The sequence below is a fragment of the Zingiber officinale genome, chromosome 3A (genome assembly GCF_018446385.1).
Source record: "Zingiber officinale cultivar Zhangliang chromosome 3A, Zo_v1.1, whole genome shotgun sequence".
Taxonomy (NCBI): domain Eukaryota; kingdom Viridiplantae; phylum Streptophyta; class Magnoliopsida; order Zingiberales; family Zingiberaceae; genus Zingiber; species Zingiber officinale.
The window spans coordinates 49,485,527-49,506,551 of record NC_055990.1 but is presented as its reverse complement, the minus strand read 5'-3'; the positions used below and the strand labels follow the sequence as shown (position 1 = coordinate 49,506,551).

Sequence of the window (21,025 nt, the reverse complement as noted above, 5' to 3'; positions counted from 1 at the left end):
CCACTCGTAGAGCGTCTATCTTCAGGAGAACTTGCCCAATCCGCATCACTATAGGCATGTAAATCTCGAAACGATTGGCGATATAAAAGAAGACCATGTAAAATAGTACATTTGAGATAATGAAGTACTTTTTACATTATCCTAATTTTGTTCAGTTGGAGCATGCATGAATTGACAAGCACGATTTACTGCAAAGGTAATATCAGGGCGTGTGATAGTGACATATTGTAAGGCTCCAATAATTGTTCGATAAATTTATGGATCAGACAGAGCAGAAGAGGATGTAGTTGTAGAGTTGCTTATAGCAATTGGTGTAGAGACCGGACGTGCTCCATCCATTTTAGCTCTTTGAAGAAGCCCAGTAATATATTTTCTTTGAGAGAAAAGATAGCCTTCCTCATGTGGAATAAGTTCAATACCGAGAAAAAAATGAGCAATACCCAAATCTCGAATAGGAAACTCTTGATTGAGAAGACTTAATAAAATTGTGATACCCTTGTAATCATTGTCGGTTATTAGGATATCATCCACATAAATAAGAAAAAAATATTATATATCCATCATTATATTTGTGGAATAGAGATGAGTTAGTCTTTGATCCAGAAAATCCTTGAGCTTGTAACCAACTAGATAATTGATGAAACCATGCACGAGGAGCTTGTCGAAGACTATATAAGGATTTCTTGAGTTGACAAACATGAGATGGAAATTGTGGATGAATGAACCCAGATGGTTGCTCCATAAATACAGTTTCCTCAAGATGATCGTGAAGAAATGCATTTGAAATGTTTAATTGTCGTACAGGCCAATTAGAACTAATAGCTATCGATAATAATAGTCTGATGGATGTAATTTTGATGACTGGGCTAAAGGTGTCATTGAAATCAATACCTGGTTGTTGACTAAATCCTTTAGCTACAAATCGAGCTTTGTATCGTTCAAGAGAACCATCAACTCGATGCTTAAGACGGAATACTCACTTAGAGCCTACAACATTCATGGAGGGAGTGAACGGAACTAGGCTCCATGTTCCATTGCGGAGAAGTGCATCAAATTCTGTAGCCATTGCACTACGCCAATTTGGATCTTTGTTCGCCTGTGTAAAACAAGTTGGTTCAATAGATTTTGAAGAAACGACTAGAGCTCATGGAAGGGGATGTCGAGTTGTCATTGGTGGGCAACGTGCATAGATGTCACTTAAGGGAAGCATGCAACGAGGAGCATTATCATCTGAATCACGTGTTGATGGTGACGAGGAAGTAGGCTGATATAGTGTTTTAGATGATGGATTTGTATTATTTGAGGATCCAGAACTAGAGAGCATATTATCTTCGATCGGCAATGCTTTTAAGGTTGGACATAGAATAGGTTTCATAACATTATTCCTTTTATCATTATGCATTTCTCTCAATGGAGTAGCCATTTGGGTTGATTCTGATGAACTAGGAGAATTTGTGGAAACTTCTGGGGCAGTACCTTGGATGTCATCTCCTCTTGCACCTCCCATGGGTTTAATTGGATAGGCAACCTATGGTAATTCAGATGGCATATTAGGTGGTGTCAAGAAGGTACCACCATTTGAAGATGAAGTTGTTCTAGAGGCTGCAAAAGGAAATAGAGATTCATCAAAAATAACATGTCGAGAAATATATATGCGTCCTGTCGATATATGTAGACAACGGTACCCATGGTGCAAATTACTATAACCAAGGAAAACACATTGTTGGGAACGGGGATTTAGTTTATGCTTAGAGTAGGGTCGTAGCCATGGATAACATGTACAACCGAAGATATGTAAGAAGGTATAGTTAGGAGACTGATTATGGAGTTTTTCCATGGGACTTTTATGGTGAAGTAATGGAGTAGGTAAACGATGAATAAGATAAACTGCAGTTTGAACTGCGTCATCCCAAAATTTAAGTGGAACTGATGCATGATTGAGAAGAGCTAAGGCAGTTTCGATTATATGATGATGTTTCCTTTCTGCAAAGCCATTTTGTTCAGGAGTATGAGGACATGAGACTCGATGGAGAATGCCCAAAGAGCCTAGACGACAATGAAGTGCTTGATATTCTCCACCCCAATCAGAGTGGAGAGAGAGTATTTTACGGTCAAAGAAACGTTCTACGTGTCTTTGAAATTGACAAAAGATATCGAAAAGATCAAACTTTCGTTTCATGAGAAAATACCCAAGTAAATTTGCTAAAGTCATCAATAAAACCACATAATAAAGGAAACCTTGATTTGATAAAATAGGAGTATGACCCCAAACATCAGAGTGAATTATTTCTAAAGGAAAACTGGAGTAGGACATTATTATCAAGAGAAAATTGACGGACTGAGAGTAAATTTTTAGTGATGGAAGGAACATGAAGTGTATTACGCATAGAAAAGAGTCGACCTGATGAATGAAAAAATGTGTTTCCAAGGTGAGCAATTAGCAAACCTGAACTGTTGCCTACTTGTACAGTGTCGGGACCATGATAGGAGGAGGCCTCTGCAAGAATGTCATAATCTGTTGTAACGTGATGAGTTGCTCTAGAATCTGGATACTATCCTGAGATTGAAGAATTTGTCATAGGTATATAAGGATTGTTTGCAAGGGAAAATGCTCTTGAGTGATACGATGGAGTTGAGGTTGATGCTTGAGTTGTGGATGCAAAACCTCCAGTAAAATTTAAATCATATCTCTTATAACATTGATGAGCAAAGTGACCATTCTTGAAACAAATCTGACAACATCCTTGTCCTCGGCCTTGTCCTTGACCTCGTCCTCGACCTTGTCCTCGACCTCGTCCACGTCCTCGTCCACCTTGATTTCCTTGATGGGTAGTACTATTAATCTTGTGTGCCAAAACAGCAAGAGAATCTGGGACCCTTTGAGATTGTAATTATAGAAGTATCTCATGCGAAGAGAGCTGTTAGAGTATATACTAAAAGCCTAGCTTTTGGTATAAACATTTATCTAGAAATAAGAATCACATTGGTCAAATGTCTACATTTTTGATAAATGTAGTTGTTCAATTAATTTATATTGTAGATAACATGGTGTGTGGTGTCACACAAAGAGAATCATGTTATCAGTACCTTATAAATTATAAACAGTAGCTCACGACCATAATGGAAAGGAACAAACCATTGGAAGGTCGTAGTGTAATTAGGTATTAGTTTATCTTAACTATATAATTACACTAGTACACTTAGAGTGTATTGAGTAGGACCATTAGAGGTCGTTTCTTTTATACTGACTTTATAAAGAAACAAAGACCTCAGTTATTATGGAAGTGTGTGCTCTTAATCCTAATATAATAACAAGCACATATATTTGATATTTATTTCTTTAATTTATCAATGGGTGAGATTTAGTTCGATGAATCAATAAGCCCGATAAGTTGGGAAATGATATCACTTATAGTGTGTGTTGTTGATTATAGAAGGAAACTATGTCCTAGTGATCTAGGTTGAGAATGTCCCCAAGAGGAGCTCATAAGGATTGTCATGTTAAACCCTGCAGGTGGACTTAGTCCGACATGATAATGAAGTTGAGTGGTACTACTCTTGGAGCTAGATATTAATTAAGTGAGTTGTCAGTAACTTACTTAATTAGTGGACATTTGTTATCTTAAACACAGGGAGACTAACACACTCATAATAAGAAGGAGCCCAAAATGTAATTTGGGATTGGTGCGGTAGTTTAATAATAGTTCTTTAGTGGAATGAATTATTATTGATGAAATTAAGTTGTGTGTTCGGGGCGAACACGGGATGCTTAATTTCATCGGGAGACCAAAACCAATTCCTCCTCTCGGTCCCTATCGTAGCCTCTAGTATATAGAGATATATACCCACCGCATACCCACCTTCTTACCCATCCAATGGGGCCGGCCAAGCTAGCTTGGAACTCAAGCTAGGGCCGGCCAAGACCAAGTGGATGAGTCAAGTAGGTGGCCGGCCAAAGCTTGGGTCCCAAGCATAGGTGGCCGGCCACTAAAATATTAAAAAGGATTTTTATTAAAATTATTTCTTATGTGGATATCATGGTTTTAAAAGAGAGTTTAAAAATTAAAAATTTCCTTTTATAGCTTTCTACAAAAGATTAAGAGAAGAGATTAATCTCTTTCCTTATTTGTAGTTTAAAAGGATGGTTTTAATTTTTGGTAAAAACTTTCCTTATTTGTAAATCATCTACATGTTTAAAAGAGAGTTTAAATTTGAAATCTTTCCTTATTTGTTGATTAAAGGAGGATTTTAAATTTTAAGAAAACTTTCCTTTTTAACCATGTTCATGATTTAAAAGAAAGTTTAAAAATTAATAATTCTCTTTTATTAGTTTCTACAAAAGATTAAGAAAAGATTTGATATCTTTCCTTATTTGTAAATTAAGAGATATTTTAATTTTTTAGAGATAACTTTCTTTTTATCCACATGTTTAAAAGAAAGATTTTAATTTATTAAATTTCCTTTTTATTAACCACCATGAAGGGAAAAATTATTTGAGAAATTTTTATAAATTTTCGAAAGCAAATTAGGAAGTTTTAATTCTTGTGTGAATTAAAATTTCCTTGATTTGTGGAATGGTGTGGCCGGCCATTGTATTTGTAAAAAGGAAATTATTTTTAATTAAATAAAATTTTCTTTTTCATGGCAAAATAATTAAGGAAGTTTTTAATTAAATTTCCTTATTTGCCAAGACTAAGGATTATAAAAGAGGGGGTAGAGAAGGCTTCAATTGGGAACAACTCTATTCTATTCTTCCTCTCTTTCCTTCCTTGGTGGCCGGCCCTAGCTTCTTTCTCTTCTCTTCTTCTTGTGGCCGGCGGCAATCCCTCTTGGAGCTCTTGATGGTGGCCGGTTCTAGCTAGGAGAAGAAAGAGAGAAAGGAGGTTTTGTTTCTTGCATCCCTTGGAGCTTGGTGGTGGTGGCCGGACCTCTACTTCTCTTGGAGAATTTTGGTGGCCGAAACCTAGAAGGAAGAAGAAGGTGCTTGGTGGTTCTCATCTCGGAAGATCGTTGCCCACACAACGTTCGAGGTTAGAAGAGGAATACGGTAGAAGATCAAGAGGTCTTTCTAGAAGGTATAACTAGTATTTTTTCTTTCCGCATCATACTAGTTATTTTTGGAAATAATACTAAATACAAGAGGCATACGATTCTAGAGTTTCGAATTTGTTTTCGATATAGTGTTCTTTTGTTTTTCTTTCCCTTGTGATTTGATTGTTCTTTTCGGTTAACCTAAAGTTATTTTAGGAAATTAAATATTAGCTTTCCATAAAAGGTTTTGTCTAGTCGGTGGTGGTTGCTCCCATATCCAAGAAGGCCGTGTGCCTCGCCACGTCAGTACTGGGAACCAATTATGGAAATTAATATTTAATGGAATTAATAACTTAAGGTGATTTGGGTCGAATGTGTTAAGTTCCGCAGGAGACCCAAGTCAAAACCTAAAAGAACGACTAGATTAAGTTTTGGATCAAACGTGTTAAGTTCCGCAGGCGATCCAAAATTTAATTTAAAAGAACACATGGTAGCTAGGAAAAGGTTCAGACCTTTGTACAAAATTTTTGTACAGTGGAACCTCTAGGCTTTCCGAGTAGCAACCAACAATTGGTATCAGAGCTAGGGTTTTGCCTCTGTGTATTTGGTATTAGTTTAATTATGCACATGTCATACATAATTTAGGCAGGATAATAGTAGGATGTGCTAACTTTGTGGATGCAGGATCCAACTATTATGACTTATAGTTTTATGTGTGTGATTGGACCCTTGGACATGTCAAGGGCATTTATATGTGTGTGCATGATTGTATTATAAAATACAACAGGAGTTGTATTTAGTTTTATTAGGATTTTATTTTTGATCTAGATACATGTACATTCCTTTTATGGAATATAGGATCAAAATTGTAAAATTCTATTTATGTCGCGGATCGAATCTTGCAAAGCGTGGAACCTTCTAAGGACCAGAGGCGCAGCGGAACAAGGAGCAAGATGGATGCGACAGCTAGACCCGGTGGCGGTGGCCAAATATGGCAGCAGCTTGGGATGACAACACACGGAGGACAACTAGAGATAAAAGCCATAATAGTTGAAAATTAGATTTTCTATTTATTGCTTTTATATTGTGTGTGCATGTTAGTTTACAAGTTTAGTAGGCTAGCATAGTTAAAATTCCTCATTAATAAATAATCGAGTGGGAGAGGGATTTTTAAGTAAATCCCATGGTCTCCATTACTGGTTTGTAAGTGATGCAAACAAGCTTGCGCGTTGGCTCTGAGTGCCTTCCTCCATAACGGATGAGCTTGTTTGCGGATCACTAGAACAGACTTCCATTTTGGATGACTATAGGAAGTTAATTAAGAGCGTGTGATCTTCCCCAACAAAGGGCATAATCTTATTAATGGACTTAGTGTCAAGTAATGGTATACACTTAGACACATCTAATAGTATCCTCCCCATCGAGTCACCTGCTATTATTTGTGTGACCAAATGAAACCAACTATTAATTTGTCATAAAACTAGGTTGACAAGATAATAAAATTAAAGGGTTAAAACCCTCTTACAAATGATTGATTTTGTATACGTCCCACACTAACGTGGCATACAAAATTAACGGTGGTTGAGATAATTTTATTTGTCATAAAGTTACGTTGACAAGATAGTTAATGGGTAAAACCCTCCTCTTACAAATGTTGATTTTGTATACGTCCACACTAACGTGGCATACAAAATTCACTGTTTTGAGGTGTTGGTAAATTTAAATAGTATTGTTAGAGGAATCAATATTATTTTAAATTTAGAGTCTTGACCAAATATTTGATTAAAGATAGACCAACTATTAATTTTATTCGTCATAAAGTAAGGTTAACGAGATAATAAAATTAAATGATAAAATTTCCTCTTTGAAATTGTATACGTCCACACTAACGTGGCATACAAAATTCATGGGGATTTTTAAGGAGTTGGTCTTAACCAAATATTTTTGTGATTCTTAGGAAGATGGTCAATCCCTAGCTGATATACTTTAGGATAGACTTAGTGGTCCCAATTATAATTGATTGGAAATAGAATTTGGACATTAAGGTAGACTGTCCTCTTAGAACTAAGAACAATATAGGTGTATTTTATTCATTAGTTGATACATGTTTAGTGGAGTTATCTACCGGTACCTGGTGTGTAGATATGGGAGACACTGATTGATTGCAGGGTTCCAGGAAACCCGACAACTAAATGAAAATAAAAAACACCGTCCACATGGGCACTACTGCAAAAGTAGCAGCTGTTGCAGTGGGAGAGGTTTATTCTCTAATAGGAATAAAATTTGGATTATTAGGAATTGTCTTTACATACTAAGTTTAGAAAGAACCTGATTTCAATTTCTAAACTATTATAGAATAGATATTGTGTCTATTTTGATAACAAAGTTGTTATCAAGAAAAATAGGCAAGTTATCTATTCTGGTATGTTAGTTGACAATTTATAATCCAATAACTCCCATGATGTAACAAATGGAAATTAATAACACATCTTCTAACTTAAGAGAAAGCAACCTTCGAAAATGAACCAATTATATCTTTGACATCTAAGGCTAGGTTATATTAACTTAAGTAGGATTCATTGGTAGCTGATGAACTTTTGGGTTCATTAGTAGTGGAAATCTTTCCAACCTGCGAGTCTTACTTGGAAGGAAAATAACCAAGAAGCTTGGAGTCAAAGATATGTTGAAATCAGTTCATTCTGATTTGTGTGATCCTATGACTATCCAGACAAGAGGTAGTATTGAATATTTCATCTATTTTATAGACAACTATTCAAGATACAAATAAATTTACTTAATGTACCGCAAGACTAAGTACTTTGATTAGTTCAAAGAGTACAAGGCTGATGCGGAGAAATGTTAAAGTAAATGTCACTATGGTAAGATCGTAGTGGCAAGTACCTCTTGGGAGAATTTAGGAGTCACTTATCAAAAGTAGGGATTCAATCCCAACTAACTGCACCTGGTACACCCCAACAGAATGGTGTAGTAGAAAGAAGGTAAAGGACTCTTATGAAATAATTAGATAGATGATGAATTACCAAATTTGTTTTAAGGATAAACTCTGATAACTAAAGTGAACATAGTACCTTCCAAGTTAGAACTCTCTACTCATATAGAATTGCTGAATAGGTGAAAACCTATTTTGAAGCATATTCGGATTCGGGTAATCCAGCACATATGTTAAAGAGAGACAATGATAAGTTGGATAGGAGTTCACTTGTTTGTAAGTTATCCTAGATAAACAAAAGTAGGTTTATAGTCTTAAAAATCAGAAGGTCATTGTTAGCATCAATGACTGATTTTTTAGAAAAGGACTATATAATGAACCACGTGCTCATAAGTAAATTTGTTCTTAAGGAAATAATAAAGGACATGTCTAACCTAGTACCAACTGTACAAGATGAGATACCACAAGAAAATTGCAACACGTATCACAAATTGATACACAATTACAGAAAGTGTCTTGTTGTAGTGGGAGGGTTGTTATGCAACCTAAATAGGTTCATGTTTTGGGAGAGTTTTTGGACTCGATCCCTGGAGGACATGAACCTGATCTCTGGTCATATGATAAAGCACTCCAAGATAAAAATGCAGCATCTTGGCAAAGAGTAATGAATAAAAGAATTAGAATATATGTATTCTAATAAAATCTGGAAGCTTGTAGAATCACCAAATGGTGTAAAAGCCGTTGGGTATAAAAGGTCTATAATAGGAAAAGAGGATAGACAGAAGGTAGTAACTTTCAAAGCAAGGCTTGATGTAAAGGAAACTTTTCACCGGTAGTCATGCTTAAGTCTATCCGGATTCTTTATCTATTTGGCAAGAGGATGTCAAGACAACATTCCTTAATGGAAGTTTTGAAGAAAGCATCCATATAAAGCAACCTGAAGGGTTCATTGCAAAGGGCTAAGAGCATCTTGTGTAAGCTCAATCAGTCTATGGACTGAGGCAAAGCTTCAAGGTCTTGGAACATCCAGTTTATCAAAGTAATCCAGATCTATGGATTTAGTAACCGGATAAGTCTTGTGTATACAAAAGATGTGATGGAAACGTGGTGGTATTTTTTGTACTATACTTAGATAACATTTTTGGTAGTTGGAAACAATATCAAAATGTTGTCAGAAGTAAGGGTATGGTTGTCCAAACAAATTCGATATAAAGGACTTGGGAGAATGTATATATTCTTGAGATCAAAGTAATAAGGGATCGCAAGAAAAGAATATTTTACTTATCCCAAGCTTCATACATCGGAAAAATCCTTGTTCGTTTTAAGCATACAAAACTCCAAGAAAGGTTTCTTACCTTTTCAGGATGGAGTAACTTTATCTAAAGATATGTCTCTGTAGACATCAAAGGAGATAAAGGAAAAATAGGTAGTTCTTTATGCTACGGCTGTTGAAAGTCTAATGTATGCTATGCACAAGATCAGAAATCTGTTTTGCCAAAGGCATAGTTAGCAGATATCAAAGTAACCCTGGACAAGGACAGTGGACTGCAGTAAAGCATATATTGTAGTACCTTAGAGGCACTAGAGATTATATGCTAGCTTACAAGACAGTTAATTTAGTCCTTGTGGGTTGCATGGATTTTGACTTCCAATCGGATAGGGACAATAATAAGTCAACCTCGGGGTTTTGTGTTTACTTTAGGAGGTAAAGTCATAACTATGGAAGAGTGATAAGCATAGGTGTTTTTCTGGACTCCACCATAGAAGCTTAGTATATGGAAAGCCTCTGAGGTAGCTATAAAAGCTGAATGACTCAATAATCTCAAGATAGACTTAGATACGATTTCTGGTTTGTCCAAAGATTATTACAATTTATTGTAATAATATTGGTGCAGTAGCAAACTCGAAGAAACCATAAGTCTATAAAGGCAAGTAAACACAAAAGAGCGCAAGTACCACCCAATACGAGAAATCGTATAAACGAGGAGAAGTTGTTGCTGCCTAGATTGCATCAGGTGATGACCTATAGATCCTTCCACCGAGGTCCTTAAGGCGAGAGCTTTTGATGGACATGTTGAAGGTTTGGGAATCAGATGTATGGCAGCAGATATGGCAGCTTAGTCTTTTAGTATAAGTGGGAGATTGTTAGAGTATATACTAAAAGCCTAGCTTTTGGTATAAACATTTCTCTAGAAATAAGAATCACATTGGTCAAATGTCTACATTTTTGATAAATGTAGTTGTTCAATTAATTTATATTGTAGATAACATGGTGTGTGGTGTCACACACAGAGGATCATGTTATTAGTACCTTATAAATTATAAACAGTAGCTCACGACCATAATGGAAAGGAACAAACCATTGGAATGTCGTAGTGTAATTAGGTATTAGTTTATCTTAACTATATAATTACACTAGTACACTTAGAGTGTATTGAGTAGGACCATTAGAGGTCGTTTCTTTTATACTGACTTTATAAAGAAACAAAGACCTCAGTTATTATGGAAGTTTGTGCTCTTAATCCTAATATAATAACAAGCACATATATTTGATATTTATTTCTTTAATTTATCAATGGGTGAGATTTAGTTCGATGAATCAATAAGCCCGATAAGTTGGGAAATGATATCACTTATAGTGTGTGTTGTTGATTATAGAAGGAAACTGTGTCCTAGTGATCTAGGTTGAGAATGTCCCCAAGAGGAGCTCATAAGGATTGTCATGTTAAACCCTGCAGGTGGACTTAGTCCGACATGACGATGAAGTTGAGTGGTACTACTCTTGGATCTAGATATTAATTAAGTGAGTTGTCAGTAACTTACTTAATTAGTGGACATTTGTTATCTTAAACACAGGGAGACTAACACACTCATAATAAGAAGGAGCCCAAAATGTAATTTGGGATTGGTGCAGTAGTTTAATAATAGTTCTTTAGTGGAATGAATTATTATTGATGAAATTAAGTTGTGTGTTTGGGGCGAACACGGGATGCTTAATTTCATCGGGAGACCAAAATCAATTCCTCCTCTCGGTCCCTATCGTAGCCTCTAGTATATAGAGATTTATACCCACCGAATACCCACCTTCTTACCCATCTAATGGGGCCGCACAAGCTAGCTTGGAACCCAAGCTAGGGCCGGCCAAGACCAAGTAGATGAGCCATGTAGGTGGCCGGCCAAAGCTTGGGTCCCAAGCTTAGGTGGCCGGCCTCTAGAATATTAAAAGGGATTTTTATTAAAATTATTTCTTATGTGGATATCAAGGTTTTAAAAAGAGAGTTTAAAAATTAAAAATTTCCTTTTATAGCTTTCTACAAAAGATTAAGAGAAGAGATTAATATCTTTCCTTATTTGTAGATTAAAAGGATGGTTTTAATTTTTGGTAAAAACTTTCCTTATTTGTAAATCATCTACATGTTTAAAAGAGAGTTTAAAATTTGAAATCTTTCCTTATTTGTTGATTAAAGGTGGATTTTAAATTTTAAGAAAACTTTCCTTTTTAACCATGTTCATGATTTAAAAGAAAGTTTAAAAATTAATAATTCTCGTTTATGAGTTTCTACAAAGATTAAGAAAAGATTTGATATCTTTCCTTATTTGTAGATTAAGAGAGATTTTAATTTTTAGAGATAACTTTCTTTTATCCACATGCTTAAAAGAAAGATTTTAATTTATTAAATTTCCTTTTATTAACCACCATGAAGGAAAATTATTTGAGAAATTTTTATAAATTTCCGAAAGCAAATAGGAAGTTTTAATTTTGTGTGAATTAAAATTTCCTTGATTTGTGGAATGGTGTGGCCGGTATTTGTAAAAGGAAATTATTTTAATTAAATAAATTTTCTTTTCATGGCAAAATAATTAAGGAAGTTTTAATTAAATTTCCTTATTTGCCAAGACCAAGGATTATAAAAGAGGGGGTAGAGGGCCTTCATGGGAACAACTCTATTCTATTCTTCCTCTCTTTTCCTCCTTGGTGGCCGGCCCTAGCTTCTTTCTCTTCTCTTCTTCTTGTGGCCGGTGGCAATCCCTCTTGGAGCTCTTGATGGTGGCCGGTTCTAGCTAGGAGAAGAAAGAGAGAAAGGAGGTTTTGTTTCTTGCATCCCTTGGAGCTTGGTGGTGGTGGCCGGACCTCTACTTCTCTTGGAGAATTTTGGTGGCCGAAACCTAGAAGGAAGAAGAAGGTGCTTGGTGGTTCTCATCTCGGAAGATCGTTGCCCACACAACGTTCGAGGTTAGAAGAGGAATACGGTAGAAGATCAAGAGGTCTTTCTAGAAGGTATAACTAGTATTTTTTCTTTCCGCATCATACTAGTTATTTTTGGAAATAATACTAAATACAAGAGGCATACGATTCTAGAGTTTCGAATTTGTTTTCGATATAGTGTTCTTTTGTTTTTCTTTCCCTTGTGATTTGATTGTTCTTTTCGGTTAACCTAAAGTTATTTTAGGAAATTAAATATTAGCTTTCCATAAAAGGTTTTGTCTAGTCGGTGGTGGTTGCTCCCATATCCAAGAAGGTCGTGTGCCTCGCCACGTCAGTACTGGGAACCAATTATGGAAATTAATATTTAATGGAATTAATAACTTAAGGTGATTTGGGTCGAATGTGTTAAGTTCCGCAGGAGACCCAAGTCAAAACCTAAAAGAACGACTAGATTAAGTTTTGGATCAAACGTGTTAAGTTCCGCAGGCGATCCAAAATTTAATTTAAAAGAACACATGGTAGCTAGGAAAAGGTTCAGACCTTTGTACAAAATTTTTGTACAGTGGAACCTCTAGGCTTTCCGAGTAGCAACCAACAAGAGCAAGCCATGAAGGGTATCAAGGGACACTTGATCCAAGCAAGTAGTTATGCTAGGAATAAAGCTGTCATATTGAGGTCCCAATCCTGCAAGAAGATGTATTAATAAATTTGAATCTGAAATTGGATGGCCAATCGCAGCCAAATTATTGACAATGGTCTTGATTGATTGCATATATTTATTGATAGATTTATCTCCTCGTTGCACCTATTGTAACTACTAGCGAAGTTGAAGAACACGTGCTTGAGAGTGTGAAGCAAAGGTTCGAGCAAGAGCTTTCCATATTTGATGAGAACTAGCAAGTCCTACAATTGTAGAAAGTATAGGCTCACTAATCATTGAAATCAGCCATATCATAATTAGTTGATTCTTCTTACTCCATATAATGAAGTTTGAATCATCTTCTTGCGGTTTAAGAGAGGTACCATTAACAATTCCGAGTAAATCATGAACACGAAGTAGCGAAATAAATTACATCTTCCAAAGCATATAATTATCTTTGTTAAGTTTGATGGGTAAATAAGACATGACATTTAAGGGTAAAGAAGAGAGTTGTGTCGTAAAATTTATTTCAGAAGAAAATTCTAACATTATAAAAATAATGGCAGATAATCAAAGACAAGAGGCAAAATATAAGGCAAACTTCTCGTTGCACAGACGTGCAAGAGACAAAAGAAAAGAAAAAGTATGAAAGAAGAAGAAAGGCTAATTAAACAGTAGAGTAATTTTGAAAAGCATGGAGCAAATTCGAAGAGCAAAGAGCAAATTCGAAAAAGTACGAAACGAGAGAAAAAAAAACTGCCTTATATAGCAAGAAACGGCTGTAGTGCAAGCTTAAGGTGCACAGATACAGCAACCGAGAAGACGTTTAATCAAGAGCTTGTTTTTTATTAGATCTCCGTCTCCAAAAGTTGTGGGAAGAAATAAAAAAAAAAGATGGCTTTCATACCATGAAAGAAGAAGAATAGGAAGAAGAAAAGAATACGAGAACAATAATAGAATTTATTATTTTCTATTAATGATTGTCTTAAACATAGTACAATATATAATGATTAAAAAGGTGCTCGGTCAATTAACTAATTAATAAATTATAGAATAATTCTAAGAATTATTCTAATAATTATAACAGAATTATTAGACTAATCGTAATATTATTTTGATTTAATTTGATGATTTGATCCGATTAATCTCGATGATTCTCTTTTATCTTTTTACTGATATGTCGACAGTCGCGAACGTCACGGCAGCTGCTGCGGAAATGCAGCGGTACGTGGTGGAAGGGTTCGAAAGGATGGGCGGGGGGAGGGGTGGGCTGGGTGTGTTCTGCCATGCAGAGCCGTACGCGTACGTTGTGTTCCACTGCCACACGGTGGGGAAGGGGATGATGAGGGAGTACGCGGTGAGCTTGAAGGGGAACGACGGGAGCCGAGTGGAGGCGATCGCAGTTTGTCACCTGGACACGACGTCGTGGAATCCACAGCACGTGATGCTCCAGGTGCTGCAAGTGAAGCCGGGTAGTGTAGAGCCGGTGTGCCATATCCTGCCCAGCGATCATGTCCGGTAGACCCCTCGCCAACAAATGCTGTGACTAATAATCTATTGTCTCTGCCTATTATTGCAGTAGCCAGTAGTGTGTGGCGATGTGGTGCTCGGTGTATATGCATTAATGGATAGCTTTGCTTGTAAATAAGTATATTTACTAAAGCGCATCGTCTCTGATTGCGATTACCTCCTACTACTACTATTAGTATTACTACTACTACTACTAATAATAATAATAAAAGGACTTTTTTCAGTTATTGTTTATTTCAATATTTTGAAATATCATATTTACCTATAACATACCCACTCAATTTCAATTGTGCTTAAAAACTATTAGATAAGTGTAGCTTTACTAAATTTTATATGTAAATATTCGTTGGTACCACGAAGACTTCTGGATTTATTATTTAACTCTGTTTTTCAATTTTAATTAATTTAAATAATGTATTAATTTTAATTAAAATTATTATATAAATCTAAACTATTTAAAGAGATAATAATAATAATAATAAATATCAATAATAATAATAATAAATAAACAAAAATTTACTTGGCTACGAGGCTCTAATAAAGCACAATTTATTCTTGCAATGTGAAGACAAAAGTGACATATAGGGATGTAATCGAACATAGTCGAGTCGAGATCTTGAATGTTTGAGTTTAATTTATTTATAATTGAGCTGAGCTCGAGTTTTATTTAACGAATATATTCATCGCTCACGATCTTATTCAAACTTTTATCGAGTCTAAACGAACTTAATAAATATAAATTATAAATTTAAATATTCATTAAAAAATAAATTATATATTTAGAAAAAATTATAATATTCTTATTAAAATTTATAATTTTATTCTAATAAATAAATTTAATATATTTATCTATATTTTTTATAAGTAAAATATAAAATCTATAAATTTAATATTAAAATTATTATTTTTTTATTTAAAAATTAATTTTTGAATTACTTCCTCCTTCCCTCCCCATGAGGCCTGGACTCCTCCATTAAACCAATATCTCCCAAATTTTGTTTCTGTCATTCGCTGCCACGTTGTTCTCGAGTATTCAGAATCCTTAACCAATATAATCCAAGAATGGGGTATTGTCACATATGAACCTGTCCACCAAATTTTTTTCCCATCTCATCAGTTACACCGCCTCCTCATTGGTGACATTATGATCTTGATTAATTCTGATCCGCAGCATCCTCTTTAAAAGCAAACCCAGGACAACTAGAAATCCTCTATTTGAGCAGCTACCAATTAACCAAAATGACAATCTGCACAGTTCCAGATGGACCAAAGTTGCAAGGACTTCTACTACATCTTGGCAGCCATTTCGCTTGCCATCTTTTCATGTATTTGTTGTATGATCATAAAGCAAAGGTGCTTTCTGTCTAATCAAGCAACATCTAATTAGAGACAGCCGAGGACAATTCCGCTTGGGGTTAACCACCGCACTGAGCCAGAATCATTAAGCCAACCTAGTCGAGGAGGTCTAGCATCTGCTGTAATCCGTTCTATGCCATCATTCCAGTACACTGAGCAGATCAGAGATGAGCGCGGTAGGGAAATTAGCGAGTGTGCCATATGCTTATTCCAGTGTCGGGAAGAGGATTGTGAACATGTGTTCCATGTCTCCTGCAGTGATACTTGGCTCCAAATCAATTCAACCGGCCCATTATGCAGAATAAATATTTTATATGACATTGAGAAGTATGTTGTTATAACGATGGCACAGATGGAACCATAGAGACCTCTTGGTTACCACTCTTTAGATTTAGCTCAAACGTTGGGAGTCACTGATGGGCATCTGTAGCTGATGGCTTTTACCTTTTGTCAACACATTGGCCTCGCCTATTGGAACGCCAGTGTATCAATCAAAAATAGAGACGTCCAAGGAAAAAAACAGCGCTTTCTTAACAAGTCATTTTCATCTCCAAGGTAAAACGATGACGGAATGAAATTACATTCTGTAATATATGATCCTAACAACAATAGATTTTGCCGAACCAAACTGCTTAGGTAAGCAAGATTGATATAAATATACATATAAAAAAGTACAGATATAAGTCAGATGAAACTCCAAACTAATAGTTAATTGGAGTATTCATCACGGATCCAGATTCTCTAGAAACAAGATGAGGACCAAATAAGTAGAAAAAGCTGAATAAATGCATAGCACAGACAAAATACTAGTTGTTGGAACATTAAGTGTCTGGTTTATCACAATTTTAAAAATTGAATATGTTGACAAAATATCTTGCTTTATAAAATAAACCAGTATTGTCTGTCGAGATGTTGGAGACGGCATGCTCAGTTAACCGAGGATGAGAAAGTGATTGTATCTAACAAAGAATCTTGACAGAAATTCTATTGTTTCCCTGCGTTCTATGATAAATGTCTTCGATAAATGTCAGAGACTGACTGCTGGAGGTGCTTGTATAAACTTCACCGTGAAGAAAAGAAAAAAAAATAAAAGAAATAAAAAAAATTTATCAAAATTGACCGGATTAAATCATCAAATCAAATCAAATCAATATTTAGATTATTCTAATAATTCTGTTATAGATATTAGAATAATTCTGTTATTTATTAATTGATTAATTGACCAAGTACTTTTTCAACATTATATATTGTATTATCCTTAGGACAAATATCAATAAACAATAGATTTTATTTCTCTCATATTATTTCTTGTTTTCTCCCTATTCTTCTTCTTACATGGTATCAGAGTCATCTCTTTTTATCTTCCCTCAGCTTCTTGAGGCGGAGATCCAATAGACTGCGAACCTTTTTTAATTTTTTTTTCCTTCTCAAGCCTCTTTTTCTTTCCTACGTATTTTATTTTTTTTGTTTTTCTCTCTTTTCTTCCGCTGCCAATCCCTTTGTTTCTTTTTCCTCTTCCTTAATCTCTATTTTCTTTCTCTTCCAAAAAAAATCCTTAACGATTTTGTCTCTATAGTTTTTCTCCATAGCCGTCGACCACAAAGTAGAAGCTCTTTCTTGTGACGTCATCCAACAGTTGCCGCCGGACAAGTTATTTTTTACTTTAGATGTCAAATACTCAATGACATCAAAGAGGCTAAAAGTAAAGTTCAAACCGATGTCAAATTTGTCACATCGTTGGTCATACTGGAAATATATGCCCTAAAAGACTTGATTGGTCTCGGGTAAAATGTAAAATTTATCTCGGAATTGAACATTTTGATATTCAATGTCCTAGCCCATTTGACTCAAATTCCATTGGTGGGCTTACAGCCCCAAGATTACCATCTATTTCATAAATATATCCTAAAGTCCTCTCATCTGTGCCTACTTATGGTAAAAACCCTAGAGTTTTCATCTACTGATTGGTATGTTGACACTGGAGTAACTCATCATGTCACATCAGATTATAATATCCTTACAGACATAATGTCATATTATGGCTCAGATATGGTTCAAGTAGGTGATGGTTCAGGTTTGTAAATTGCTAATCTTGGAAACACATATGTTCATTTATCTAATCGAACTTTTCACATGCGCAATGTCTTTCATGTTCTATCTATCACTATAAATTTACTTTCTACAAGTCAATTTTGTCTTGATAACAATGTTATTTTTGAGTTTCATCATAATCATTATCTTATAAAGGATAGAGGAATAAATGCTATTGTGTTTTATGGGAGCATCAAAAATGACCTTTACTATCTTCAGAGTTCTTCAATCAAAGCTTTTGTTGGTGAATGCATAAATAAACTAGCATGGCATGCTCGACTTAGTCATCCTTCCCTTCGTATTGTTCAGTCAATCATCAATAGGTATGGTTTACCTACTTTCATTACCTCCTCTCCATCTCATTCATGTAAAGCCTGCATAGAATCTATTGCACTACGCGAGTTTGGATCCTTGCTTGCTTGTGTAAAACAAGTTGGTTCAATAGATTTTGAAGACACCACTAGAGCTCGTGGAATGGGATATCGAGTTGCATTTGGTGGGCAACGCTCATAAATGTCACTTATGGGAAGCATGCGACGAGGAGCATTATCATCTGAATCACTTGTTGATGGAGACAAGGAAGTAGGCTGACATGGTGATGTAGATGACGGACTTACATTATCCGAGGATCCATAACTAGAGAGCATATTATCTTCGACCGACGATGCTTCCAAGATTGGCGTAGCAACTTGAGGTGATTTTGATGATATAGGAGAGTTATTAGAGAGTTCTGGAGCAGGACCTAAGATGTCATCACTTCTGACAATATTAGGTGGCATCAAGAAGGTGTCACTTGTATCTGGAGGAGAGATCGAAGAAGCTACTACAAAGGGAATAGAGACTCATCAAAAGTAACACGTCGTGAAATATAAATCCGTCATGTTGATATATGCAAGCAACGATAACCATGATGCATATTGCTATAACCAAGGAAAACACATTGTAGTGAACAAGAGTCAAGTTTGTGTTTAGAATAGGGGCGTAACCATGGATAACATGTGCAACCAAAAATTCGAAGGAAAGTGTAATCAGGGGTTTGATTATAAAGTTTTTCAAAAGGACACTTATGATTGAGCAATGGAGTAGGAAGTCGATTTATGAGATATACTGCAGGGCTAACAGCTTCATCCCAAAATTTGCGCGGAACCGATGCATGATGAAGAAGAGCTAAGACAGTTTCAACTATATGTCTATATTTTCTCTCAGTAGAGCCAATTTATTCCGGAGTGTAAGGACAAAAAACTCGATGAACAATTCCACAAGAGACAAGATGACGATGGAGAGCTTGATATTCGTCTCCCCAATCAGAATGAAAAGAGAGTATTTTACGATTAAAATATCATTCAACTTGAATTTGAAAATTACAGAATATATCAAATAAATCAGATTTCCTTCTCATAGGATAGAGCCAAGTATATTTACTAAAATGATCAATGAAGGTAACATAATATTGGAAACCTTGATTAGACAAAATAGGTACAGGGTCCCAAACATTAGAATGAATTATTTTAAGTGAAAAATTGGAAACATGATCAGATGAAAAGAAAGGTAGTTTATGACTTTTGCTACAGAATTTGATGCACTTCTTCGAAATGAAATATGGAGTTAAGTTCCGTGCACTCCCTCAATGAATGTTGTGGGCTCTAAATGGGTATTCCATCTTAAGCATCGAGCTGATGGTTCTCTTGAACGACACAAAGCTCGACTTGTAGTTAAAGGATTTAGTCAACAATCAGGTATTGACTTTAATGACACTTTTAGTCCAGTCATCAAAATTACATCTGTCAGACTATTATTAGCAATAACTGTTAGTTTTAATTGGTCTATACGATAATTGGACATTTCAAATGTGTTTCTCCATGGTCATCTTGAGGAAACTGTATTTATGGAGCAACCACCTGGGTTCATTCATCCACAATTTCCATCTCATGTTTGCCAATTTAAGAAATCCTTATATGGTCTTCAACAAACTCCTCGTGCATGGTTTCATCGACTATCTAATTGGTTACAAACTCAAGGATTTTCTGGATCAAAGACTGACTCGTCTCTATTTCACAAATATAATGATGGAACTATGCTATTTTTTTCTTATTTATGTGAACTACATTTTGATAATCGACAATGATCATAAGGGTATCACAACTTTATTAAGTCTTCTCAAACAAGAATTACCTACTCGAGATTTGTGTATTGATCGTTTTTTTCTTGGTATTGAGCTTATTCCACATGAGGATGACTATCTTCTCTCTCAAAGCAAATACATTACTGGACATCTTCAAAGAGCCAAAATGGATGAAGCACATCTGGTCTCTACACCAATTGCTATAAACAACTCTCCAACTTTATCCTCTCCTGCTCTGTCTGATCCACAGATTTATCGAAGTATTGTTGGAGCCTTACAATATGCCACTATCACACGCCCTGTAAAATACCGGAAATAGGCGAATATGAATAAGGGAATTTTCCAGAATTTTTGGACATTTTTCGGGAATTTTTCGGAGCTCGTACGGACAAGTGACGGGGATAAAAACGGGGCCGGGAAAAGCCTGTTTTGGATACCCCAATTAAATGAGGAAAAGTTGAAATTTTCTTAATTCTTTTCCTTTATTTATTTTTCCTTTTTCTTGCATTTTCGCCGTTTCCTCATTTCTTCTCCCCGACGCAGATTCTTCTCGCGCCGAAGCCCTAACCGCCGGCGTGCCCTAACCGCCGGCCACTCGGCGGTTCTTCTCCTTCCTCTTCTCCTCTTACTTTGATGGCACAAACCACTCGCGGAGCATCTCAACGCTGCCGACTTCTGCCGAGTGATTGATGCTGAGTGATTGGTTTAGTATATTACCATGTTTAGTGACATGCACCATTTGCATGATTGCATGCTGAGTGATTGATTGCTCCTTTATTGTCGAGCACTTTGCCAGTTTCATCACTGTTCGGTGCTCCGTTGTGACGCTCATGGGTAGCGGGACACAGCGTGGTAGCACGCCAGTTTGGCTCTTCCGGTGCTCCGTTGGTCCGCTCATGGGTAGTGTGACGCAGCGTGTAGCACGTTAGAGATCCCTCCCCGTCATAGCGTACCGGGAGATGAGAGCATTGCGCTCCCCCATTTATGATTTGGGGTAGGAGTATGTATGTACTCCGACAGCATCCCGTCCACTTCGGTCACTCATCAGGAGTAGTGATGCAGAGTGCACGGTTGTCACAGCCCTACCCACTCGGTCCC

The 21,025-nt window shown here is 36.0% G+C and overlaps 1 protein-coding gene across 1 annotated transcript; it reads left to right on the top strand.

Annotated features, from left to right (window-relative positions):
* The first annotated feature begins 14,005 nt into the window (after positions 1-14,005).
* Positions 14,006-14,350, top strand: LOC122050404 (BURP domain-containing protein 3-like). Its single transcript, XM_042611308.1, has one exon. It carries the CDS (start codon positions 14,006-14,008, stop codon positions 14,348-14,350), a length of 345 nt encoding a protein of 114 aa, XP_042467242.1.
* Positions 14,351-21,025: the final 6,675 nt, after the last annotated feature.